The sequence below is a fragment of the Lissotriton vulgaris genome, chromosome 1_1, assembly GCF_964263255.1.
Source record: "Lissotriton vulgaris chromosome 1_1, aLisVul1.2, whole genome shotgun sequence".
Taxonomy (NCBI): domain Eukaryota; kingdom Metazoa; phylum Chordata; class Amphibia; order Caudata; family Salamandridae; genus Lissotriton; species Lissotriton vulgaris.
Window position 1 is genome coordinate 316,417,520 of NC_141685.1, and position 27,818 is coordinate 316,445,337.

The following is a 27,818-nucleotide window of genomic DNA, read 5'->3' on the forward strand; positions in this document are numbered from 1 at the left end:
AGTACAGTGGTGGTTGAAGAATAAGCAAGAGGTTGTGGTGAGGGTGATTTCCAGAGTATAAGAAATTTAGTGGGTGATTATAAATACAGAATAGAATTTAACATCCATAGGAGAAAAGGTGTTTGCAGAAAGCAGGATGTAAAGATTGGTGATATGGTCATGTTTTAGGATAAACAGAGCTATGGGTAAGGGGTCAGCGTTTTGGTCTAACCTGCAAAAGGAACTGCAGTATTTAAGAATGCAGTGCCTGTGGTGGGTGGAACTGTATGGAATCTTAATTACGTCCTTATGTTTAAAAGGGTGGAAGCAGAATAGATGGACAATGGTGAGGATAGAAGCAATGTATTTTTTATTCTTTTTTAACAATAGATTTTATTCGGTTTTTCGTTGGAAAGGCAGCTGACAGCCCTACAATGACCTGTAGGAGAAAATTACTCAATATCACAATAATTCTAGCATTTTGACCAAATTCCAACACCTGCCAAAGATGAAGGAGGTAAAACTCAAACAGAGTGCAGACATTACTAGATTTCAAGACTTGAGTACATGGTAAATTTGTATAAGGATCCATTTCTAACCAGTGCGGGATAACCCAAATAATATATATGAGGAAGCGGGGCACCAATCAGGGGTCTGTAGGTGGCAAGGGGGGGAAGCTCGATTCCTCAATATGACACCCATCGGGTCCAAATTTTCCTATGTTTAATGGGGCGACAACAAGCGTGAAATACTGCAATTTTGGCCCCAATACATCTGTCTATTTCTGTCTTCCATGTTCCCAGCGTCGGGGGAGACTTCCCTTTCCATAATTGTGCTATGTCTCTCTTGGCAATAGTGAGAGCTAAAAATAGTAAATGTTGCTTATACATATTTCCTCCAATGTCGTCTGTGTTATGTAAGAGGAAGGGTCGCGGGTCAAGCAGGAGTCCCCACGCTAGTACCTCCTGGAGGCAGGACCTAATTCTGCACCAAAAAGGTTGCAACACTGTGCAGTCTCAAACTAAATATAATCCAGGGCAGCGATACCATCTTGAAGATCTCCAAGCGTCCACTTAGGGACACGTGAATGGAGGAACATATTACAGTGTCTCTATTGAGGCTTGCCAGCAGTGGAGTGATATTATGCACCCAGGAGGTTTTGGGTCATGGTGGCACGAAGATGCAGAGATATTTGAAACCGTCTGTCGCGCGGGATAGCTGCAATGCCCAACTATCTTGGCCTTGATGACCGCACACAGGAAACAGTGCAGATTTGGCGGGGTTCGTGTGTAAGCCAGTAGTTTTCCGGAATAACCTGAGGAATTCCAGGATGCGAGGCTCGGAGAGCCCAGGGTCTGTGATGAAAAATAGGACATCGGCCGCATATAACGCAATACGGTCTGAGCGCGACTGCGACCATTCAAAGCCCCGGAGAACCGGGTCATTTCGAACCCACGCTGCCAAGGGCTCAACCGCAAGGGCACACAATAATGGGAGGGCAGCCCTACCTAGTGCATCTTTGTTTAGGGAAGGGGGTGAGCAATGCTCGGCTATTCGCTCAGACGCCGTTACGTTTGTATAAAGTAGGCGTATATATGGAATGAATCGTGGTCCGAAATTAATTGCCACAAGCAATTTTTAAAGGTATACCCAACTAAGGGAGTTGAAAGCTTTGTCTATATCAGCCAATAGCATGGCCGCTGGCCGGCCCAGAGTTGGGGCAGCTGCTAAAGCTTTATGTACTCTCCGAAAATTATGACGGGTGGCTCTCTGGGGCATAAATCCCAACTGGTCGGGATGGATCAGATGCAAGACACACATACGGAGGAGAACTGGGAGGACCTTCCCCAATGGCTTATGCTCAAAATTAATGAGGGAAATGGGGTGGTAGGAGGAGGGATCTCCCGCAGGGCGACCAAGCTTAAGGAAAATAACTATTTACGCGAGTAGCCAATCTTGGGGCAATATGGTGGAGTCCAATAGGTGGGGGCCTAAGAGGTGTATGTTCCCCGTAAGAATTCCATAGGGAGTCCGTTTGGACTGGGGGCCCGCCCTGGGTGAAGCGCATTGAGGACTCCAGTCAGTTCGTCCACTGTAATCTGGGTCTCCAATTGTTTGCGTAGTTGGTGCAGGAACTTTTGTGGTGGGATATCTCTTAGGAATTCTGCAATTAGATCGGCCGAGATTTGATCTTCTCGAGCGTATAGGGCTGTGAAGTTCAGCGCAAATTCCCTGGCTACACCCTCTGGTGATGTACATAAGGACTCGTCTGCGCCGCGAATTGTGAGAACCATTGGTGGACATTTATCTGCCTGACAAGGCCGGTGGAGCATTCTACTCGATTTGTCTCCCCAATGCTAAACCCGGTGGTGCGACGCCTCCCAGATTTCTTTGGCCTCTCCCATTAGATATTGCTGTAGTTCTTGTTGCGCCTGTAAGAGGTTGCACCGTATAACAGGGCTGGGGTCCCTGTTAAGCTACAATGGGAGGGCCATCTGGCGCTACTCTAGGCGCGCCAATTGCTCCTGTGGTGCGCAAATTTCATTGGTGCGATAGCTAGTCTCGGCGCCTCGAAGGGTAGGCTTAAGGGCTTCCCATAGAAAACATCGGGATGGGGCTGAGGGCCCGTTGGAATCCAAATAAGTAGAAATAGCTGTGCAAAGCATATCCTGGTAGTCTGGACACCAGAGGTGCCACGGAGACATGCGCCAGCGACAGGGGGGTTTGCGAGAACGTGTGTGAAATTGCAGGGTGACCGGGGAGTGGTCAGAGAGCCCACAGGGATGGTGAGTTAGTTGTGAGAAGCAAACAAGGAAAACTACCCGCCCTCAGTAAATTAAACAAGGCCCCAGTAGGGGGTCCTAAATTAAGTCCAATGCCACCCAAGCAAAAAAAAATAAATACAGAGAAGATCAGTCACTACGATAAGTACAAAATTATAAGATTCATTACATTTTTTTATAAGGACATATTTCTGAAGAATATCTTATTTAACATGTTACACATGGTACATATAAAAACATGCAAAGCAAAAGATATCAAAACATACCATCCCAGACTGCTCTTACATACTGCACATATATAACCTCATAGTCGCCACCATTCAACACACAGCCTAAAGTCTCAAACACACAAATAAATCAGATTCACACAAACCACCAAACAATAATCAATGCCACATGATGGTCCTGAGGACGGATGACACGGCTCATCATAGTACAAGGGACAGGGATGATTATGTTTTGAAGTGAAATCTTAAGGGGGATGTGTTACAAATGTTGTGGTTTGTAATCGCATCTTTTGTTGCATGTTTACATTGTAATGTGAAGCGAGTCCATTGGAATCTTGCTGGGCCTTAAAGGGAGGTGAGGCCTTCTTTGGGATCATCAGTTGATGGATGTGGCTTTCATTTCTGGTCAAGGATTACTGGATTCTGGACCAATAAACTTCTTTGAGTATACTCTATGCGTCTTTTGGATTGTTGCACATAGACTTACCTTTATAATATATATCTTATATTGCATGGTTACACCATCACCGTTACTTCAAACTGCTTACACTTTGTGTGGCTTGCTCTCTATAGAAAAGGATAGATTGACTGCAGACGTGAACAATAAAAGCAGTATTGATTGCAAAATTACACATCAGAAAGCTGTTACTAATATATTGGCAAAAGATTTCTTTTTAATGTAAGCTGGAAAGTAAAGAAATTTGACATACATCTCTCCTTTCTGCTCAGCATTGTTTTATGCAAACACATCAGGAAAAAAATCACTTATTGTCCATGTATATACTGCTGTTGTAGTTGTTTCTCCCTAACCTGTATTTCTCCTTTGCTGTTGGCTCTCTCAGCAGGCATTGTGTTGTCAGTACTTACATGTAATACCTTTTTAGAGTTAAGCAGTTAAATCCTAAAGACATTACTTGTTGCCTGATAAACAGATTAGAGACAGGCTTTTATACAGGACAAGCTCCTCTGTATTATAACATAATGTGATAAATCCATCCACCCCTCACTTTCCAAGGCACATGGTGACTTCACTGAGTCATATGTAGCAGATGAAATTCATGTTGAAATTTTGCTTGGGTAAGTAGATCCTCTTAAGTCCTTTCTGAATAATATTTTTGATAATAATATTAGTGTATCTATTAGATTAGAACGTGAACATGAGCTCAGACTGATGTATCAGGTAGTAATTATTAGAAAGACAATATATGTTGAGAGGGATAAGTGTATTGAATGTGAGAAGGTTTCTGGGAGTGGATCTTTATGCAAGAAGAATGTGTGAATACACAATGTTTGACTATGAATTTGTGTTTGGATTGTTTTTCATAATTTAACATATACCTATCTCCACTACAACTTTGGAAACCAGCAGACATGCTACTATGCAAATTTGGTGGAATATTTTGGTATACAGATTGTGTCCTATGCTGATAACAGTCAGCTACTTCTTACATCAGACTGAAATGCCCCCAGTGTTTTGCACATATTTAAGTAATGTTTGAATGTGGAATTCAGTTGAATGCAGCACAGTAATCTTCAATGCAATGCCAATAAAACTGAGATCCTTTTCTTTGGTTCACCTCACGCAGTGTGTGGGATGGTGAATGTTGGCCCAGTAATAGTCCAGCACCACCAGTTGGGCTTCTATAGTGCGCAAATTGGGTTTCAAGTTTTATGAACTTTGGTACTTTTCACTCCGGGGTGGAGTGCATTGAACTTCAAAAATACATAAATTAATTTCTATATTTACTGCCGTCAGAGACCCCTTCCACACCAAATCTCTCCTGGCATGACGTCATGCTGTAACTTCTCCACTAGTGAGGAGTGAGCAGTGTGAACACACGCGCATCGATGTGCCTGCAGTCAATGCAGTCCAGAAAAAAAGGACCGCCTGTGCCAGGACACAAAACAGAGCCCGATAGAGACCCATTTTGAGGCCCCCGTACAAAAAACTGCTGGTGCTCAGACCCAGTGAGTTCCCAGAGAGGTGCATATCCGCCATCATCTTAAGCAGCATTGGTTGCCAATTAAGGAGAGGATTCGGTTTAAAGACCTTCTTTTGACTCATAGATAGGGCTTTAAGTGGGATGATAAAACTGAGTGCTCTCTCAAGGGGCGTGGTCAATGTAATTAAGGGCGTGGCTTATCACCAAACCGGCACTGCGTATCTGCCCAATAAGTTTATACCATTTCACTCCTTGCTCTTTGCTCTTCTAGCGTCCTTTTTGTCACGGTTCCTCCAATTAAAAGGAGAAGAGGGGTGACTACTTTTTCCAACATCGCTGCCACAGGCCGGAATGCTCCCACCTCGCATTTACGAGCTATAAAGGATGAGTACTGTTTCAGGCGAAATTTGAAAATTTGGCTATTCCTCCAAGCATTTCAGTTGATTGGTCTTTTTTGTACAGTGATCGTTCCCTGAATCTGCTTAGCACTGGGACACTGTCCTGGTAGCCGTGCGCTTTATAAATCCTTAATATCATTATTAGCATCACTATTATAATTATTATTATTGTTATTATTACTATTATTATTATATGCTACTATCGCTTGTGACAAACCAATATGTCAAAAATGTCTTGTGTTGCCTTTTCTCACTTGATTCTTTCCTTTTCTACTCAGGACTACAAGGAGGAGTTTATTGCGGAATGGAAGAAGCTGAAGTTGGATGTTGTTCTTTGTCCAATGTTGGGTCCTGCTTTTAATATTGGGTACCCTGGACACCTATTTGGTACTGTATCATTGGGGGGGGAGACCTTACTTTCATGGTTTTTGTATATGCTGTGAGCCCTAAAATGTTTTCAGTTACCAGGTCTTACTGTATGTAGGTTTTAGCAGGGAGGGGGGGGGGCAGATAAAGACAGCAGTGGCAGGTCCCTCTCTATGTGGCTCCTTTCTTCTGGATTTTGGTATCCAAAAACCATGGCAATGAGGTAAAGGGGGTTTCTGTAGCTTTTACATCAGATAACACTACTTTAGACCAGACTTTTCCAACGAGTTGCCCGTGAACTACTGGTCGATCTCCAAATACATGAAAGTATCTCTCCTAAGTGCATCCCAGGATATTACATCAGAAGCTTATGCTAGGTTGAATTAATATATGTATACTTGTATAGTGTGTATTCAAGATGAAAATGTGTCTATTTTCAGAACTCATAAGCTGATGTTTCAAAAAACGTTGCATTTTCAAAATATATCTAAAGCACATAAGTTTTCCTCTCACCAAACAGGGATTTAGCTCATCATCTTACCCAAATTTAGGCCTACTGATTTGAGCATAAGCTTTTTCACAAAGCAACCATCAGACATGCAGCCATAAAAAGAGAAGGATTATACAGAATTACAGTTAGCTGAGCAAAACACTATATACTTTTCACTGTGGCCTCATCTGACACATAAGAGCTCAGCTTTAGTCATTGTGATTAGTCTGGGAGGGAAACAAGGAATTACATCACTTGGACCACTGATGTGTTTGGCACAAAGGTTACTTAATAACATGAGGTGTGAAGCTCTGCACCATCAATAACAGGGACAACTCTCCTGGCACCATCAGTACTCCATGGCCTTCATCCAAATTCCATCAAATGTATACTGGCTTGATAGGAGACCAATGCTCCTCTGATTTCTCTACTTTTTCTAAGGTTACTTTTCTCTCTGTCTGCCTTTCCTTGCCCTGTTCCAATTTTTTCCCACAATCAGATGCTCCTTGCACATTGTAATGTTAGAAGTAGGCTGTATATAGTAATCAAATTATGGAAAAGATAATAGGAGGGTCTTTCCCACCCTAGATAAGGAGCTAAACCTTGCTGCAACAGCACTGCAGAGGTGTAGACTGTTGGCCCTGGCTCTCTTTGTAGGCTCACCCCCAAAAACTTTGCCTTTACTCTCCACTTTTGATGAATTCGTTTTTGCTGGCCTTAGGACTCTGTGCACTTCAGTGCTAAAGTGCTGATACTTTCCCCTCTAAACATGGTGGAATTTGCTTACACCCAATTGACTTTTTTTTACTTAGAAGATCCTAAAAAAGTGGTACTACATGTCCCAGGGCATGTACATTAACTGATCCTAGTGGACCTGCAGCACTTTTTGTGCCACCCATTTGTGTAGCCCTTTAACCCCTTCCATGCTCATGACGAGCTCAGCTCGTCATGAGGCACAGTTGAGCTGTGCTGATGACGAGCTGAGCTCGTCATGACACCAGCAAATTGGCAATTTTCAGCACAGGGGAAAAATAACCACAGCAGCGATGTGGTTAAACATGTTTCAGGCCTGTCATTGCAACCTGTGTGTGCAGTTATAAACTGATGTTTCAACCTGGCAAAATAAACCCTTTGCTAAGCACAGCCCAGAGAGCTGGCTGCAGTGCATTTAAAAAGAAGGATCCATGCATTTAAGTTGTACATGTCCAGATATTTAAAAAAACTCTCAAATTCATGTTTCACTATTGCAAGGCATACTCCTCTCATAGGTTAACATTGGCGGTATCTTATTCCATTTATTAGGCTGTAATTTTGAAATGGGAACAGGTACCAGATCATGTTTGGTTACTTTGGAATTGTGGTGAAAAAGTCTCTCTTATGGTAATGTCGCATTTAAAATTACAGTTGGTATTTTCCTGCCTTAGCCATTTAGTGCCTGTATCCTGTCTCTGGATCACAGCTGACAGTTGGACTTTGTGTATTCCTCCTAGACAGCCACATGCAATAGGAAGTTTTGTGTCCCTGGATTGGCCATCACTGGCAGGATGGGAGAGCGGAGCTGGGCACAGCCTTACTTATACTTGAATAAGCTGTGTCTTGCCTCCACACAAAGTTCTGCATACCCCATGTAGTAAGTCTGGAGCCAGAACAGGGAAGGCAGGATGCATACGGACTTCAAGTAGAAGCCTCTAGAATATTCTCCCCCACTTCAAAGACACAACTGGGTATAAATACTGGCCCTCAGACACCAGCCCTTCCGTAAACTTCTGGACTTGTGGATACTCTTCTAGGAACAAGTACTGCTGTGTTGCTGAAAGGACTGCCACTCTGGTGGACTGCTGTTCTAAAGGCTTGCTGCTCTGCAGTGCTGACCTGCTGCTCTCCTGCCTGAGTCAGAGGGATTTGGACCTCCACCTGAACCCAGGACTCAAGCTTGACTCCAAGGGCTAGTTCCCAAATCCATTTCACTCACAAGGCCTGGCAACACAATGTTATGTCAGCCCGACTCATCACGCTTCTTCATCGACCACTCGTGTGGAGTGACACCATGAACAACCGGCCCAAACATTTGCGATGACAACAGGATCTTTGGGCTACATTGACTACTGCCCATGACCTGCGGCCTGCTTTTCTTGCTGCATCGACGACTTTCCACGACACTTCCCTGCTCTTGGCTCTAGACTGAGAAGGCAGCTTCTCAGTGGGACTAACGTGGCCCCTCTATCTGACCCACACTCCATTGCGATCTGACTTTCTCCCAGTCTCACACAACTAGATATCCTTCGTTTATGCTTTGTGTTTTTTTGCGCAATTTTACCCTCAAATCTTTCAAAATTGGTAACTCCAGTTCTATTGATTGGATTTTTGTCGTTTAGGTCTTGTTTTACTTATTAAATTTTTCTAACTTGTTTTAACACCATAGACTCTGAAAGGGGACAATGAGCCTGACCACATGAGGTAGAAGCATACCGCCTAGCACAAACCACAGTTGTGGGGCCACAATGAGTATTCTGTATGCTCAAGGGAGCAGCACAGCTCAGCACAGGGTTGGAATCATCCATTGCCATATTGAAAGTGATCACACCAAGGTCCCTGTATTTTCCAGTGTTTTTTGCATCATTTAGTCTGATAGGTCAGTTCCTGCATTTGTAAATTCCTGTCCATGACCTCATCCACAGGAGCAGTTTCTGACTTCTGGACTCCAATTATGTCTGGGAAAAAGCATGCCCAAGTCCACCTGATTCCACTCCACCCTCATGCCCCTATCTCATCAGTCGCCGGAAACCATATATATCAGGTGAGAAAGCAGTGGGCCTCCTCAGTGTGATGGATAGTGTTTGAATATCCCATGATATGGTGTTTTTTGAAGAAGTGTTTTGTCCGCTCTTATCTAAACGAGACTACAAAAACGACACAACTGCCAATACTGAAATGACTTATTTCTTTTTTAACAAGGATCTGCTATGAATGAAACATGGCAGTCTATTATCACTTTCGTCACTAGTTTATTATAGTCATTTTTTTCTGTCAGAACGCTTTTTCATTTTTTCAAAAACATTTCTGTGCATATACAAATATACAACATATACAGAATTGTACAACATTTACAAAGACAATCTCTTAATTCCTAAACAACACATCCATACCAAACCTTTCTCACTACAGACACTCAATTGGCATTCACACACATAAACAAACAATACCTCTGAGGTATAGGTCAATGTCAACAAAATTACTTAATTGCAAAAGGTTAGAAAAGTTTGATAAAACCTAAAATTTTTAAGTTCCAACAATCTGAACAAATAGAATTATAGTTATGTCCTAATCCAGTCTTTCCAATCTTTTTATATTGTTGACAGTATACCACAAAAGATCGACGAGTTTCGAACTCCCTAATCACGGGGTTCACCTCAGGATCAACACGATTTCTACAAGAAAAAGATATATGCACCAAGTTAGGCTCCCTTGTCTGTCAATAGCATAATCACTAACTAGAGCAGCCACCAGCCGGCTTAAACCACCATACCTTAGAACTCCTATGGAGGGTGTCTCTCTGGACTGGTGTGGGTGTTGTTAAATAAACACTGTAACACAAAAAGTACAAAGACACATGACAGGCTGTTCAACTATTCACAAAACTCCCAACATGGGCCAAATGTAAACCCTTGCACTCCCCTTGCAAGCTTTTTATTTTCGCTTGGAGTGCGTGTGAAGGAAGAGGAATGACAATGTGGTTGGTATCGTCTACCTCAATAGAGATTAGAAAATCGCATACTGTGACGTCTATAACTTAAGCCACCTACCCGGTGTGGGCGTTGGGATCGCTTCACCGGGCTCACTGTAATACATGGCGTGTGTTTCAATGAGCCGCCGTATAGCTCGAAGCTGCAACCAATGCGCAGTGTCCTGTAACAAACAACGCGTGAAATTCAAAGGCGTCCCATTCCGTCCTATCTTTCCGAATCACAAAGACAACAGTTACGTCTTGCCGGCTCCGTTTAAAATCCTTGCCTAAACCTGTGAACTTACTTGTCAGGCACTGACGGTGTGACGTGAAAACAATGTTGCCAGTCGGTCCTTCCGTTCGAGTCTTCTCTCTGTCATGTGACCTTGTGTGTTCTTAAAGGGGAAGGATCACGTTTGTCATATTGAAAACTTTATTCATACTGGAAGTCACAAGCACGAGTGCATTATTGATTTAATCACCGTTTCCAGGAGCTATTCTTTATCATAACTGTCTTTGATCCATTATTACCTTAAAAAAATGGAGGGTGTAAATCGATGTAGGTAAACAGGTAGAGAAACAGTTTTGAAGTTTGGCAATGACTGAGGCATTCTGGTAACAGTAGTTTAGATCTAACTGGATGGAAAAGTTTAAATACTCCGACGAGCTGAAATGAGTCTTCTGATTGCTCCCAGTTTGCAATATGAATCAAAATTCATAGTGTGGCAATCGACTATCCTCATTAAGGCGCCAGGTAAACGCAATTGGGAAGCATTTATAGGAAGGAAAAATACAGAAATTCTCTATCACGGGTTTCATTTAAAGATTTTCGAAATTTCATTTAATCCCGTGGTGGCAGTGTTGAATTTCATTATAAGGAAGGCTTCCCATTGTGCCAATCTCGAATCCAAGTTTCCTCCTCGTGGATCATGTTCGATTTTCGAAATATTCGTCCACCGAAGGTCGTCTTCTTTATGTTCATGCGAAACCCAATGCTGCACCAATGGTGCATTGGGGACCTGGCGTCTTATTCTTGACTTGTGTTGAGTTATTCGCTGTCTTGCCTCCTCCGTAGTTTTACCGATGTACAATTTTGGACATGGGCATCAGATCCCATATATTATATTATACTAGAATCTTGCCACATAATGCTTTGCTGGGCCTTTGTTTGGCATTGTATTTTTGCCCATAACTTTGCTCGGAGGGGTCCTAGGTGGATGGGACCACCTCTGAATCATTTAGCATGTTATGCACTTTGTGTTCAAGGTATATGGCAGGTCCTCCTCCTAGGTTAGGGGGACCCCAAAACCATCACCTCGCTCATTGCCTGATTTTGTTCAAAATTCACTTTTGAAAATTGGTTGTATGCTTTTTAGCATGGAAAGGTAAAGTTGTTTTTATCAAAGGGTTGTGGGTGAAGTAGCTAACTCCGCTAAGTGGCGCAGTCGGAGTTTTTGCATGGAATTATGTGTTTTCAATGCAACATCCGCTAGCGGTGCGGAGTTCAAAAATATAGGACCCTAATCGCTGAATTCTGTGATACTAAAACTAAGGCTGAAGTCATTTTAATATCTGAAGCAGAATAGACCTAATATATTTCACAGCTGTGCACTCAAAATACTGAGAGGAGTTTTAATTTGGAGTCAATCCCAGAGCATTCTTTGCTGAATATTATTGGCCCTACCTTCCTGCCGGCAAAAAGAGGGTTTTATAAAAGGGGCACAGTGCTCTAGTGCAATGGGCCCAGATGATATCCCAATAGCCATTATTAAACATGACAGCCAGTCATGGGCTCATTTTCTTTTCCCGGTGTTTCCGTACTGCTATTCTTACCGAATTCTCCCGCCCTCCTGGAAAGCAAGTATTGTCGTCCCATTATATAAAAAGGGACCTAAGATTTCTTCTGCTGGTTTCAGGCAGATTTCCTTTTTGAATGCAACAGGAAAATTGTTTGCCAAGAGTGTACTTCTTGATCTGCAGGATTTGGCGTTTAGTAATGATCTTGTACCTGTAGAACAAGTGGGATTTTGTAAACACAGTGGCACCATGGATAGTATCACCATTTTACAAACTCTGATCGAAAAAAATCCAATAGGGAAAGGGACGACCTTACAAGCAACCTTTATAGATTTCTCCACGGCCTTCAACTGGGTTGACTGGGGGATGCTGTAGAGGAAACTGACTGAAATGGTAATTCCAGGCTAATTACTAAGATTGATCATTGCACTACATGCCGCTACGTGGACGCAGGTCTTTATGGGAGGTAATGAAGGCTTGTCACGTAAAGTGATAACGTTTAACGGGCTGAAGGAAGGGTGCCTATTGGCACCTCTCCTTTTTTATTTGCACATCAGTGGTCTGCGGAGCCGGGTAGGGCACTGTAACGGATATTCGCCTAAATTTGGCCCCTTGGAATTGGGTTGTGTTCTTTATGATTTCACGCAGGCACTTTTAGGCAAATGCTGCGTCAAAATCCTGCGTCTGCTTGAAGCAGGCGTAAGGCTTGACGCAGCATTGGACAGATATGGCCCCCCAGAGCATTGCTGGAGCTGTGTCGCGCTTGCGACGCAACTCCAGCAATGCGCTGCCTTTACGGCACAGATGCGTCACGTATCTGTGCCGTTTTTGCCCCATGGTGCGCCTCATTATAAATGCGGCGCACCATAGGTGGCGGAGCTGTGGCGCACAATAACTGGCGCATCCCTGGGTATGCGCCAGTTATTGTAAATCTGCCCCTTAGTGTACTCCCGCCTGCTGCTTGCCATTGGTTCACACCAGCATCGCTCTTCTTCCCTGCCTCCTAACTCGATTGAGCAGCAGATAGCTCACTTCCCTTTGAGGCTGAGCAGCACCGGTGAAGTACAGTTTCCATACCATAATTCTTTATCTTCGTTTGAAAGAACTTTTGTTTTTCTTAGATCGCTGTTCTGAACAGCTGCTCTTCACTCCCTCTCGGGCTGCTGCTGCCCCCTCCTCCTTTCTGCTTGTTGAGTTGATTTCTTCGTGGAGCCTGCTTGGTACTGCTGATACCTTTCCCCTTGTTTAGAAGGGACTTCTAGAGCTCGTGTTTCTTTTTCTTTCTAGAGCGCGATCTCAACCATAAGGTTTTGAAGTGCTTTACATGAACACGATGTTGAGCCCATGCTGAGACTCGAACTGTGTTCCCGAGCTCCCAAGTCGACAACTCTGACCACTGCGCCACATCCTCTGCTGCCAGTTACTTATTCTGTCTTGTTTCCGGGTTTGTTATGGGTGGTTCTCTATGGACTTCTAGTGTTGTGCGGTGAGTTTTTCCTTCGATGTGACTCTGAGCCGTGTAAGTGCCCTCTTTGCCCGGATACCCCAGAACCTGAACTCCGACAGACAAGAAGGCCAATCTGTTGACAGAAATGACATGCTCTTCTGTCTCCAGGGAGAGGCAGGGCTCTCTGTCACAGGGCAAAGTGCTGCATGCAATCTGTCCCAGCTGCTTGTAGAAGACAGGATCTGTTGCGAAGCCGTCACATATGTTTTGCAAAGAGCAGTCCTTGAGTACGTTCACTTTGCACTATTTCGGCTCCTCGGGTAATAAGGAATGGAACAAAGATTTGCTCTCACATTTAGACTGAACCATACTTCCCTGTAACATGAAACCAGCAAGGCAACATAAACCTGCTCGCATATTTGTTTTCAGTTTCTTTTGCAGTTGTTTTCTCTTCTCCACCCAGGGTAACATGCTGTCTGACAGCATTCTTTATTAAATCTTTTTGATTCTTGTAACTCACCATTGTAGGCATGCACATCTCTTTTGACTTCCATTGTCTTAGTTATTGTGGTATGCAGTTGTGATCCAATATTCTTAGCTGCCTCTTCCCTAAAGCCCAACTGCAACTGGCCGAAACCCACAAGAAGCAAACTGGTGGGGGCGCTCTCATGCTCACACTGAAGTGGAGGCATGACTGCGCACAACACGTGGTACAGGGCACCAAAAGGTTTGCTATAACTGCCTGGAAGCCATTCCTCAACAGCCAGTTACCTGCTCCCACATAAAGTTAATGAGAAATGCACTTGAAGTGAATAGGTCGCCATATAAGAAAATTCATCCTTTTCTTGAGTAAATCCCCCAATTCTCAAGAAAATGAGTTCAGCAAGTGTATGTTAAATAGTTTTGCTAGAGCGGAGAGTGTACATATTCCATATTAAGCACCCACATAATAACACACTGAATACATTTCAGAGGTGCATATTTTGTTGCACTGTCTTTTTCAGCACAGCATCAAATGGTCGTCCGTTGTCAGTGTTGGCCATAATGATCTTAAATTCCATTGTTTTAATCGTTCGTTTGATGAACGATTCGAAAGTGTAGTTTCGTCTGAATGCATAAGTGAATGGGAGCATTAACACTCATTGAAGCTTATTCTACTGACCTGGGAAAGCTAAAATGAACGCCGGGTTTTGATCCTGCGACTTGTTTGTAGCAAATATCTCTACGAAGCGCTCTCTCCCCACAAAGATAGCTGTGGGAGCCAATTCCCACCTTGGCAATGGCTCACTGGTTAGAGGAGGCAGACCTGGAAGCAGAAGTCTGCCCGGGACCAGGGTTCAATTCCCGGCTCGGCGGGGTCTTGAGGCCTAAAATGTCCATGGACTCGACAATTCTCGCTCCGGTGCCTACTCGATTCACGAGTTCACACTCTGCGACTCTGGGCAATAGCGTGCTTAATTTCCACAACGGCCCCTCGCGGCGGGATGCCTGGCTTTCACCTTGTGGATACCCTGCCGGGTTATCTCACAGGGGAATACCCGGATGGGTTCCCTAAGCAAGCGCTTAGAAACCGCTGGGTGTTTTGCGCTATATAAATTCCTGTACATTTATATTTTACATTTATTTGTAGTTGCATGTGGCAGGTTGTAGGATTGTATGGGGTAGTCTAGTGGTTGGGGTGGAGCTAGGAGGGAGGAGCAGGAACGGGGGGAGCCAGGGGACAGGAACCGGGCAGTTAGAGTAGGGACGGGGACCGAGCAAGAAGTGTTAATAAAGAGCTCGTAATAAGAAGTCTGTGTCCACGTGTATGTGTGGGTTGGGACACGACAGCTGGCGACGAGGGTGGGATGGTACAGTCAGCCACTCACAGGACCCCAAGGAGAAGCGTCCCTGTCCCGAACAGCGTGAAGAGAGAAGACGCTATTGAGCTACGTGTGGTGGAAGCAAGTCCGCCGCCTAGGACGAGGCCAGCAACTATTGCCCCTGCTTCTGCGACCTGTCCGTCGCGTGGAGCCCCGAGGAAGAACGCGCCACTGAGCGCTGAGGTATTTCAAAGCGGTGCGCTGCTTCGCGCCAAAACCGCAACTCACCCCAAGGCTTGTAAATCGGCACGCGATCCATAGACTGATCCGGTGACCAAGGAGCCCCGGAGGTGCCGCCTGAGACCCGAGAAAGCGTTCCGAAGAAAGAGCGCTGCTGCGCGCCAAGAGAGAAGCCAGCAAAAGGAAAGGCCAACCCCGGATGCGTGTGACATGGCACACGGTCGCTGAAACGGCCCGCGATTAAAGAAGGAAGTCGGGAGCCCACCCCGATCCTATCCTGTTGCCCCGACAACTGAGGAGCGTGTGAGGCATTGCTGAAGCCTCATGGAAATGCCTATAGAAGAGCGCCAATACGCGCCAAAGTCGAAGGTTCACTCCTGATGCGTGTAGAATAGCACGTGAATAATGACAAGGAGTCGGGAGCTCACCCCGATCCTACCTGTGTCGAGCGCCGAGTGAAGCGTCTGGAAACCTGCCAACATTGAGGACAGTGGTCCTAGCCTCCGCGAACGTCCTGCTGCCTGCCGATCGTCCGGTGAGTGAGCATCAGCCTGGAAACACGAAAACGAGCCAAATCTCGTTCCCGACGAGATTTCCACTACGGCGGCCATCTTGGAGTCAGGCAAGTTTTGTCCCAAACTCTATCAAGTATCCAGAGCGGCCATCTTGAAGTCAGGCAGCTCCAGTGAAAAGAAAAAAAAAACAAGCATTGACAGATGAAAACAAGCTTTGGCAAATGCAAGTGAAAGAAAGAAAGCACTGAAAAGGAAAAACAAGCATTGGAAACCCAAGACAAGCACTGACACATGCAAACAAGCATTGGTAACTGTGATAAAATAAACATTGGCAACTGTAAAAGAAACAAGCACTGGTGGATGGAAACAAACAAACACTGACAAGTACGAAGTTGCAGCAATCCAACAAGCACTGGCAAATGCAAGAGACAGATAAAGGCAATAGTAAAGCCACAGCAGTGCAACAAGCACAAGCAAGTGCAAGAGTTCACAATAAATAATCACGAGCAAGTATAAAGAGAAAACAAGCAAGAGCCAAGACCAGACGGAACTAAATAAGCGCAGGTGAATGCAAGTGTCACATGCAAACAAAACAAGCAAATGCAGGTCTGGAGCGTACTAAGCACACGCAAAGGCAAGCACCAAGGTAAACTTCAACACCACGTGAAGATAAATAATTAAAGGTGAACGAAGCCAAGAAACAAATGATCCAGAAGTAAGAGTGAACGAACATCAAAGAATCCTTTCTCTCATCAACCCAGTGGCTGAACAACCTGCACTAGTCTGGAACGAAACATAAGCAGGAGATGTCGGAGTTGCCATGTATCATCGCGGAAGCGCCACCGACCACCTGCGGTTAGCACCCAACACCAAAGAAAGCGGGAACTTGCAGAGCCACGAGTCACGCATGATGCAGCTGGATGGTGACCAGTCGACCTCAGGAAATCCAGGCTCAACTCACTGAAGCCTACCGAGATAGTCGCACGCGGGGCGGACAACATACAGTAGTCACCCGGGAGCGGCGCACCTTACCAAAATCGGGGGAGACGACCAAACTAAGGGTATCGGCAAAGGAGGGTCAGCAAAAGAAGACCGGAAGCAAAGTGACCAGTCCTGTGACATTGTCATACCAGCACACCCCACCATCATGTCGGTGAGGAAAGAAACACATAAGCCTAGCCCTTGCATCGAAGTACCACCCCCGGTAACACCGCTTGGCAACCAGGATTTGGGTCCCAAATGGAACCGGTGGTTGGAATCACTAGATGCATTTCTTGACATAACTGGAGAGCGAAGAGATAGCAAACGCCTATTGCTGCTACTTCAACTGGTGGGTCATGAGGGCCGACGCCTAATCAGAACATTTCCCAAAAGGGACACCGAGAGCTATAAAAGACTACAAGTGAAGCTACGTGCCCACTTCCATGCACATGTAGAAGTGGATCATGCTCGCATCGCCTTCAATACAGCGCGGCAGGAACCAGGAGAACCCCTGCCGAGATTCATTACCCGGTTACTAAGCCTGGTACCATGCTGCCACTTCAATACATTTACTAATGAAGAAGCAGTTCGGCTCCGAATAATCGAGGGCTGTTCAAGCGCAGACACGAAGCACAAGATTCTTCGGGAGCAGTGGTCGCTAAAGAGAATCATCAGAGGGGCCGAGGCTGGAGTGCGAGTAAAAGCAAAAGACGTCTCGAAAGACGTGCACTCGAATGCAAGACACATGGATGTCTGGAAAGAGGCACCCCATATGCCTAGGGGTGAGGCCCAGGAAACAAACAAAGCTGAAAAGAGGGAGGGTGAATTAGAGTCAAGACGAAACAAGAGACAGAGCGTCATGGAACACTCCAAGTCACCATCACAAAAGACCAGGATGAATCAGGACTGCGAAAGCGGTACTGATACAACCTCATGGAGCTACTCAACCTCAAAGAGTCAGTCAACGGATGATGATACTGATACAACCTCACGGAGTTACTCAACCTCAAGGAGTCAGTCAACCGATGATGAGAATGATTATGAAACAGATGAAGTGTCAAGTGGGACAGATCACACCCATGGACAAGATGGCAGATTGCTCAACAAGAAGGCAAGAAAGACGAACTACGGAAGATGGGACCTATCCCGTCAATGCCGGAAACCAGCACACGAACAACCCCGGCCATCCTCCCGCTATGCACCAAAGTCTACAGATGAGTCCGAGGAGGCATCAAGCAGTGAGACAAATCACCCCAATGGCACGGACGTCAACACAAACAACAAGCGAGAAGAAACCAACCACATGAGGAGTGGCAAGCCACTCAGACACCGAAAAGGGAGGGGCATGTGCACTCCAGACAGTTGTGTCAACGAGAAAGCGGAGAAGGGACAATTGATGTCCTGTGAAAAGGATAAAGACCAAATGCTCCGAGACCAAACTAATGAAGCAAACGATCCCTCCACCGCAACAGCACAGAAAACACAAAAAGGGACATACCCAAGGAAATGCTCCGTAGATAGCTCTGACCCCAGGAGCATGTCATCCCAGCATACCAACTCAATAAACGTATCAGTCACGACGCCCTCAAAAGAACGTTCTCAAAGGAAATCGGCAACCGACTCCTCCGAGTCGGAAGACATGCCTGTCCGATCGTTCGGATCAACAAAATCATGGTCCCGACCACGGCCATGGCATCAATCACCCGGACGCACAACAGAACCAAAGGACAACAAGTCACGTCCGTCATCGCCACATCAAGACATGAATAACATACCGTCACCCCTGATGGGGTCAGAGAGGTTGACTCAAAGAACTGACGGAAGGAGAACAAAGAAATGGGACAACATCTACCAAGTGGTAAAGGATTACCCCGTCACCCCGCGGGGAGGACCGAACGTGGTGATAGAGATGAACTGCCACCGAATGAGAGACAAACAGACACATGACCGGGTGGTCAAGGGTCTCGCCAGCCCCAAACACGAGTGGGAAGGGAAGAAACAAACAGAGGCAGCACATGAGTCCAGGAATCAAGACAGGACACCCATGTCAGATAATACGCTAATGTCTGGCATGCCTGATGGTGAACAGAAGAACAGTGCTGTTCCCAACCTGACCGATGGTGAACAGAAGAACAGTGCGGTTCCCAACCTGACAAGACAAAGAGAAACAACTCCACAGGTGGGAACTCAGAAGAAGATCAGCCCATCGTCCGCTCCCGAAGGAGATCAATCGGCAATAGACCAAGAGACACCAAGGAAGGCAGACGGTCACTGCCGAGCTGAGCCAGCAGCAGTCACACAACAAGAAAGAACCACGATAACTGCGGAACCGAATAATAAGCAGCCCACATGCAATGGGTTGCATTCTCAAAAGTGCATTCCCGCGGTTAAGGACATCGTGGCCAAGACACCGGAAAGACTGATCAAAGTCAGGACCACCAAGGATTCAACACTACTGATTCTTGAAGAACAAGCTGTTCGTCAACCCGTGTGGTGGATTGAAGACTCACAAACAATGTGGAAACTAAGTTCATTTTGTTAAGAAAGGGGGAGATGTAGGATTGTATGGGGTAGTCTAGTGGTTGGGGTGGAGCTAGGAGGGAGGAGCAGGAACGGGAGGAGCCAGGGGACAGGAACCGGGCAGTTAGAGTAGGGACGGGGACCGAGCAAGAAGTGTTAATAAAGAGCTCGTAATAAGAAGTCTGTGTCCACGTGTATGTGTGGGTTGGGACACGACACAGGTGTCAAACTTAAATGCTTATTTGTGCGTGTTCATTTGTGTGTGCACCTGTGTGGGTGGGTGTGTGTGTGTGTGTTAGATTATGGTCAGCCGTATGGATTTATATTACTCGTTATGTTTTGAAAACATGTCCTTCCTGTATGTCTAGACTGAGGCATGGTGAGCATTTTAATCTCTAGAGGTGTTATTTCCTGTAGCCTCTCCCGTTGTAGTTTCCAAAGACTACAGCACACAATGAGCATGATCACATTCAGACGAAGAGAGCACAGGCTTCTTGATTGTCCTCTAGCTCCATTTATTCTTTGTTTCAGTGTCACAGAAAGGGTATGGTTTGTAGGTTCTCGTTTCTGTTGTTCACCAGTGAGTGGCAGTGCAAAGCTTTTGGTTGTGCTATAGCACTTCTTCGTGCATGTTCTAAACAAGTGACCCAGTTCAGGGTGTTTGCTAATGCCCTTGCTGTACACATGGCCATTTAATTCTAGGTCATTACCGAAGGGCAGGATCTGACTGGGACAGAAAATAGGCTAGGCAATTACAACATAAACAGTGTTAAGGAATAGGGGCGATCTGCTTAGATAGATCAATACAATAATTGCATCTAGGTTGACAAGCAATGTACAGAGTGTCATTCCTTATGCCTTGTCTGAGCATGCGTAGGGGTTTTGACGCACTCATAGAATGATGTAGTGAAATGTTATAAAATGCAATAGGTCTCGCAGCACTGAAAGTTTGAGCTATTGGCCTTGCAATTACTTTTGCTACTGCTGAGTTATGTTTGTTAAACAAAAAAATACCAAACATCATTTGCAACAACAATAGCTCTAATCTTCAATAATGCGAGAACTATTGCATTGCAAATGCTTGTCATACCTGTTGCCAGTGGCAGCTCCTCCCCTAAGGCGCAGGAGCATCACCTCACTGCTGCAGTGCAGCAGTAAAAGAAAGGAAGCATTTTTTATGAGAATAACATGATGTTATGATCAATTTATTCTTCCCAGCTGCAGCAGCATGAGGGCGGGGTGGGGCTGCTCTGCTGGCAGAGCAAGGGAGGAGTGGTGGGCACACAAAGTGCGCATAATGCTTTGACTGGCCCTCTCAGTCATTTATGCACACTTTAGCATGTATTCCATGCAGGCTGCATTACAACCTGCATGGAGAATATGTATATGCCCCCAGCACCCATCTGAGCGCTGAACCACTGCACTCAAACCAATCACAATGCTGTGATTGTTTTAGGGGAGCCTATCACAATGCTGCATTGCATTGTTGTGATTGGCTCAGGGGAGCCTGGCTACTGCCTGTTCGGCGGAGGAGAGAGGCCATTGGACAGAGAGGCACAGGTGTAATTGAATTCTTTTTTTTTACACTTATACCTCCTTACCCCCTCAATCCCCTACCCAACCATCCCAGATCTGTGCTGGCAGCAACTGCCTGGTGCCCCCTTTGTAGAAAAAAGAAAGGTTTCAAGATGATTTCCTTTGAAGTACTTGACTGGCTACAAGCTGGCTACATGAAGAATGCAGGGGTGACAAGTCCTTTATGTGAAGGCAGAGCACTTCCTATTCAGTTGTGAGTGAGGCTTTGCCAAGCTTGGACTCCCCATCCTGTCAGATGAGGGCCCATCCTGGCATACCTAATCCCTCTAGTGTGTGGCTGTCTGGGAGAAATAAACAAAGTCCAAATGCCAAATATACGCAGTTATGTGACCCAGGAACAGGTTGCAGCACCAAATAGTTAGGAGACGAAAATGCCAACTTTTTAAAAGTAACATAAAGCAGGGGTGAGTAAGGGTGGGTGTAAAATCCGTTTCGCGGGCGAATTTGCGGATTTTCCGCGATTTCGTGATCCGCGAATCTCGCGAAATCGCGGTAAAATCCGCAAATCAGCGGGGACGAATTTTCAGCCAGGCAAAGGTTACAGCAGCAGGTGCAAAAGTTGAACCTAATTTCTTTGTAACCTTTTACAAAAGGGTTACAAACAAATTAACTTCAACTTGGACACCTGCTGCTTATTGCTTCCTGGCGCCTCGTTGCCTACTTGCAACTATTCTCTGACCCTGCTCTGACCCTTGAAGCAGGGTCAGAGAATAGTTACAAGTAGGCAACGAGGCACCTGTCCAAGGAATTAAACCTCATCAGGAAGCACTTACAGATATAAAAAACAGGAAGAAGGGAGAGGATGGCAAATATACCCATTTTGAGTTGTCAGGAGGGGTTAAACTAAAAGAGACCTTTACAGCACAATTTTCATATGCATTTTGCTAAAAATAAAAAGCTGTAAGTTCTGTAGGTTCAACTCAGGAATCTGGCCCTTCAGAGATCCGGCCTCTCTTTCTTTCTCTCGTTCTCTCTCTCCCTCTCTCTTTCCCTCTCTTTCTCTCTCTTTCTATCTATCTATCTATCTATCTATCTATCTATCTATCTATCTATCTATCTATCTATCTATCTATCCCTCTCTCCCTCTCCCATAAACGACTGCATGGGTAACTTCGCTATGCAAGCAGCTCGCGAAGACGCAAAAAGCCCCGTGAACACGCAAAAAACCCCGCGAACAAGCAAAAAAACAAAAATCCGCAAATTCGCACAAATTCGCGAATTTTGCGGATCGCGAATTCGCAAATCCACAAATTCGCGGATTGCGAATTCGCAAAATTCGCCCATGCTCAGGGGTGAGCCCGATAACACACAAGTAGATTGGGGCAATAAGTTGGAAAGAAAGGAGATATCTAGCTGGCCAATTATTGTGCTGTCAACAATTAAACAGACTGAGACCAAAATCACTAATAAGATGGTCTATATCATTCAATTATTCATTTTTTCGAATTCTTATTCATTTAAGAGCTACACAAGTTAGAGATGGACAACACTTCAAGATTTACATAATGTGAAAAATTAGGCTCAGAAAAATTAAAAACACCAAATAGTATAAACAATAAGTGATTTCACAAGGTAACAATTCACACATGACAAGTAATCACATCAATACTGGAACACATACAAATCAATTAAAGCTGCTACCAGTCAAAAGAAAGAGCAATAATGAGGTACCCCGTATACCTATCAACACTGTTTATACTCAGGATACCATCCAACGGGGGTATTTACATTTCATGCAGAAGAGGGTATATAAATTAGGAAAAACGTTTATCTTTCAATTGCTATACTTTTTAGAGCACTAATTTATCTCCTGTTGGTCAAAATTATGCCAACGCGTTTCAAAACCCTTTTAATTTTAAGGGATTTTCATCAGGGTTGTGACTGGATTCTGTTGTTATTTTTCGAAATCTCATCAAGATTGCAGTAGGCCCGTGGAGAAGTGTGGCTCAGGGGTTAGAGGCGGCAGACCTGGAAGCTGAGATCGGTCCTGGACCAGGGTTCAATTCCCCGCCTCGGCGGGTCTTGGGCTCAAAAATTCCACGGATTAGATAATTCTCGTTCCGGTGCCTACTCGACTCACGGGTTCACACTCTGCGACTCTGGGCAATAGCTTGCTTAATCTCCACTACGGCCCCTCGCGGCGGGATGCCTGGCTTTCACCTTGTAGATACCCTGCTGGGGTTATCTCACAGGGGAATACCAGGACGGGTTCCCAAGGCAAGCGCCTTCATGCCTTCGGGTGATACGTGCGCTATATAAATCGCAATACATTTACATTACATTTACATTTACATTTTTCACGTTGATGACAAAAGGATTGTGATTCTTGACAATGTAGGCAGAGTTAAAGTATTGAGTGAGGCAGGATTTTAAAAAAGAATTTTGAAGGCACAAATGCTAGAACATCGATGTAATAGGGGCATTGAATTACGTGATGATTTGCTTAATCACAATCTGATCAATGTGATGGATATTGCTGTGGTAACTAACAGCAATGACCTCCCCGAACCGACATTAAGAGGAAGGGGTAGTGCCTCTACTATAGATTATGTTTTTATTTCCCCAAATCTTGAGTCTTGTTTAATGAAAGCCAAGGTTGTCCCGACTCTCATGGTGCCCACTACCCTGATATAATGGAACTAAGAATTGCTCCAAAGCCGATATACAATACCGAGTGTGGTGCCAGAAACTTGACACCCTCTACAAATAACCTGAGATTGGTTTAGCGAGGAGTCAATTGCACAGATCTCTTTTATGAGATTGGCAGGGACTACCCGAGTCTTATTGATTCATGTCTGTCATTACATGATTTTAACCTGGACGTAATTGGGGCCTTCTCAAAACTATGGGAGAGTATTACATCTATACTATCTAAACCAATCCCGGGAATATAACATGGACCAAGATGGTTTAATGGCGAATGTTCACTGATAAATAGACTGCTCAATAGGGCACTCTCAACAACCCCCATATGGCCGGGATGCCCGCCACCCCCTCCCAACACAATCCCCAAGGATGGGAGAAGTCGGACACAGGTTTGAACTTTTGGAAGGCGGGAGGGAGTCACCCTCCCGGCCGTATTTATTAAAATATGAAACAAAATTTAAAACATTAAATAAAAGTTTCATAATTATGTACAATTTTACATTTATTACATTTCGATGAAGACATGTTCTTTGGCTAACCTTAACAGATCTCTAATACAAAGGTTTCCTAGCCGAGTCTAACATCCTGCAAATGCATCCATTCTAAATTAAAATTGTACATCCTAGCATTACGGGCCAACGGCAAGGTCTTTACCGGTGTCAGATCCCTACTACCAAAACTCTCGCCCTCACGGTGTGAGTGGCGCATGCGCAGAGGACTCTACCCTCGGTGCCAACTGTAACTTCCCTTGTCGTGGTGGGGGCCCCCTTTCCACTCGACGCCATCTTAAAGGTCGTCCGAGTTCCCGTGTGAGGTATCTGTAGGAAGGACAGCATGGACTCCCCCCATCCCCACACTCTCTATTCGCCGTCGCGGATATCCGGCCCCCGGGAAATTAGTAGGAGGGGCATCTAGCCGCCTCCCCCCCTGGGAGGGGCCTATGGCCGTCTCCCCCTAGGCAACCCATCCTTAGTGGGTGCCGCCTCCCCGTGGGAGGGGCCAATGGCCACCTCCCCGTGGGAGGGGCCAATGGCCGCCTCCCCGTGGGAGGGGCCAATGGCCGCCTCCCCGTGGGAGGGGCCAATGGCCGCCTCCCCCCGGGCGCTCCTATCCATTCTGGGTGGCGCCCCCCTCTAGGGACCTTGAAATTACTGCTCACCGATCATGACCTTACCGCCCGACCAAAATAAATACGACAGTTGTTTACCTACTAAGGAAGAAAATTCTGACATCGTCTCGATGTGTCATCGACTGCTCACTCCTACCAAGAAAAACATTATCCTACAGGCAGAAGTCACATCCTTATCTTAAACATTCCTTTACTTTTCTACAAAGGAAAAAAGGCCTATCTCAGCAAAACTTTATTTTTTAAACAAACATTGCCATAAGGGGCTGGTGGGTGGGTCAAAATTGCTGCTTGTTCCGTCGAGGGCTCACGAGCAACGAGTGGGTGCAGCCTTCAGAGCACAGGAACAAGAGGACGCTTCTTTGGATTCCCGCTCTATTTATTCTTCTGCGGGAGGGCGTGTACCCTCCTCCGGTACGCCTACTGGGCGTGGTCTTCGGTGTAGGTGTCTAGGACAACCCCTCTTGGGCGGGAAAAGGCGCGCCCCAGCTACGCCGCTTCGGGCATACCAGCTGAGCCACGCCCCCCGCCCAAAATGGCTTCCCGTGGGGATCGGAGCACCCAACCATACGTTCGGGGGGACCGAGTGGTCGCCCCTTTCCATATGGCCGGGATGCCCGCCACCCCCTCCCAACACAATCCCCAAGGATGGGAGAAGTCGGACACAGGTTTGAACTTTTGGAAGGCGGGAGGGAGTCACCCTCCCGGCCGTATTTATTAAAATATGAAACAAAATTTAAAACATTAAATAAAAGTTTCATAATTATGTACAATTTTACATTTATTACATTTCGATGAAGACATGTTCTTTGGCTAACCTTAACAGATCCCTAATACAAAGGTTTCCTAGCCGAGTCTAACATCCTGCAAATGCATCCATTCTAAATTAAAATTGTACATCCTAGCATTATGGGCCAACGGCAAGGTCTTAACCGGTGTCAGATCCCTACTACCAAAACTCTCGCCCTCACGGTGTGAGTGGCGCATGCGCAGAGGACTCTACCCTCATTGCCAACTGTAACTTCCCTTGTCGTGGTGGGGGCCCCCTTTCCACTCGACGCCATATTAAAGGTCGTCCGAGTTCCCGTGTGAGGTATCTGTAGGAAGGACAGCGTGGACTCCCCCCATCCCCACACTCTCTATCCGCCGTCGCGGATATCCGGCCCTAGGGATATTAGTAGGAGGGGCATCTAGCCGCCTCCCCCCCTGGAAGGGGCCTATGGCCGTCTCCCCCTAGGCGACCCATCCTTAGTGGGTGCCGCCTCCCGGTGGGAGGGGCCAATGGCCGCCTCCCCCCGGGCGCTCCCATCCATTCTGGGTGGCGCCCCCCTCTAGGGACCTTGAAATTACTGCTCACCGATCATGACCTTACCGCCACAGGCCAGATAGTTGACCGACTATCCGGCCCCCCCTACTCCTCCTAAAGGTCATGCTTCCTCAAACCCCTTAGCCATGCTATGAAGTCGCCTATGAGTAAATCATTCCCCTCCCTGGACAGGTGAACCCCATCATTCAGATACATGAGATCACCCCGAATACACCCGTGAGGAATGCTATGCAACTGCGAAGAGCGAAGCAATTTACCAATTTTATTGTTTATTTGCGTGTTTGTACCGCGCTAGGATCACCTCCCGAAGGAGTATCTCCGCGCCTTTAACGACCAAAAAAAAGCAAGTTAACCCTTTTCACCGAATGGTTCAGTGCTGACACCGAAAGGCCCCCCCGCCATACCTTCCTGGAATCATGTGGGACCAGGCAATCGTGCACCCCGGGATTCTTTTAGCCAACCAGCTAACAGCAGACAAAATTTGTTCAAACAACACTCGTCTACCCAGTGTCACCAAGTCATTGCCCCCCAGGTGTACTATGACTACAGATGGCGGTGACCTTTGCCGCCCTAAGAGACCCTCAAAAAATGATTCGAATTGGTCAAAACAGAGCCCGCCCTTCCCATGGAAGGCCACTCTGTACCCGTATTCCCCAGCTGCGTGAGTCAAGTCACCTGCTTTGGATACGTCCCCGGCGCGCCTCACATATGAGTGGCCCACGACCCATACCACTCTCTCCAGACGGTGATCCTTGACCGCTGGTCTCCTGGTGCTGGGTCGACTGCAAATTCCGCCCCGCGTGACAGGCTCGCGAAACTGTAATTCAAACAAAAGACAAGAAGCGTGAGTGCATGTCAGTTGAAGCAATCCGAGGACCATCGTCCCAACTTTTTCACTTCCTCCGCACTCTGACCCCTGGCTGTAGCCTCAGTAGCAGCCCCTATCCTAAAGGAGTGGGTCCCAAAATCGCACGGGTCCATGCCCGCAGCAGCGATTGTCAGTGCTAGCACCCTCTGGAACTGAAACCTCGTCAGTGGGGTGCCATCCTTGTGTCTTAGCAAACTCCCCCCCATGTAGCCGCCCTTAGTGCCAAGTATTCCTCTATACACTTTATCGGGCACGTGGGGGACCCTCGCGCGCGCTGCACAACAACACTATTTCCCATAGCCCCCTGGTCGGTCTTGGACCTGGCTATCGAGACCACCATCGAATCACCCCTAATTTGGACGTGATCCCTGCACAAGCCTCCCTCAACGTCTGTCTTATTCCTTGCGACCAGTTCACTCACCCGCATAGCCCCATGGAATGCTAATGCGAAAGCTGCCCGGAACAGAACTGCTTCGAAATGGGAGGAGCACATCTCGTCTAGTTTCGCTACGAGTAGAGACAACCTGTGTAAGCCAATCGGGCGCCTCGCATCCTGCTTGCGACCCTCGAGGCGCTGCCAGCCGCGAAGGGCCTTTTTAACTAAAAAGGAACCCGTTGGGTCTTTTATGCCATACGCTTGCGCCATGAATGAAATGGCCGCCCTATGCCTACTGGCTGTTGCCGCTGATCGGCCTTCTCTGTGCAGCGCTACCAGGAACCCCAGGAAGGGTTCCTCCTTCCCCCAGCTCTGACTCCCTGTGGGACCCAAAAATGTGCAATAGGAACAAAACGCTCCTTCGTATGCCTTCCTTGTCCTGGGGGCTAAGCTCGCTGCCACGAGGTCTTGTAATCCGGGGCACCGATTAGCCATAGTGCTTCGGGGAATGGTGCCGCCACTAGGTCCGCTGTAGGTAGATAACCCCTGAACGCCTGCATATGTGAACGAGAGAGTGCATCAGCTGCATGATTCAGTACGCCTGGCACATGTTTCGCCCTGAACTGTACATTCAATTTCATGCAACGCAGCACAACTTCTTTTAACA

The 27,818-nt window shown here is 46.3% G+C and overlaps 1 protein-coding gene across 1 annotated transcript in view; it reads left to right on the plus strand.

The window, feature by feature from the left end:
• LOC147747112 (vitamin D3 hydroxylase-associated protein-like) overlaps nt 1-27,818 on the plus strand; it is a 455,455-nt gene that overhangs the window by 381,933 nt on the left and 45,704 nt on the right. The window contains exon 13 of the mRNA XM_086952363.1: nt 5,609-5,717. Coding sequence (XP_086808489.1) covers nt 5,609-5,717 — 109 coding nt within the window. The remainder of the gene's footprint in view (nt 1-5,608; nt 5,718-27,818) is intronic.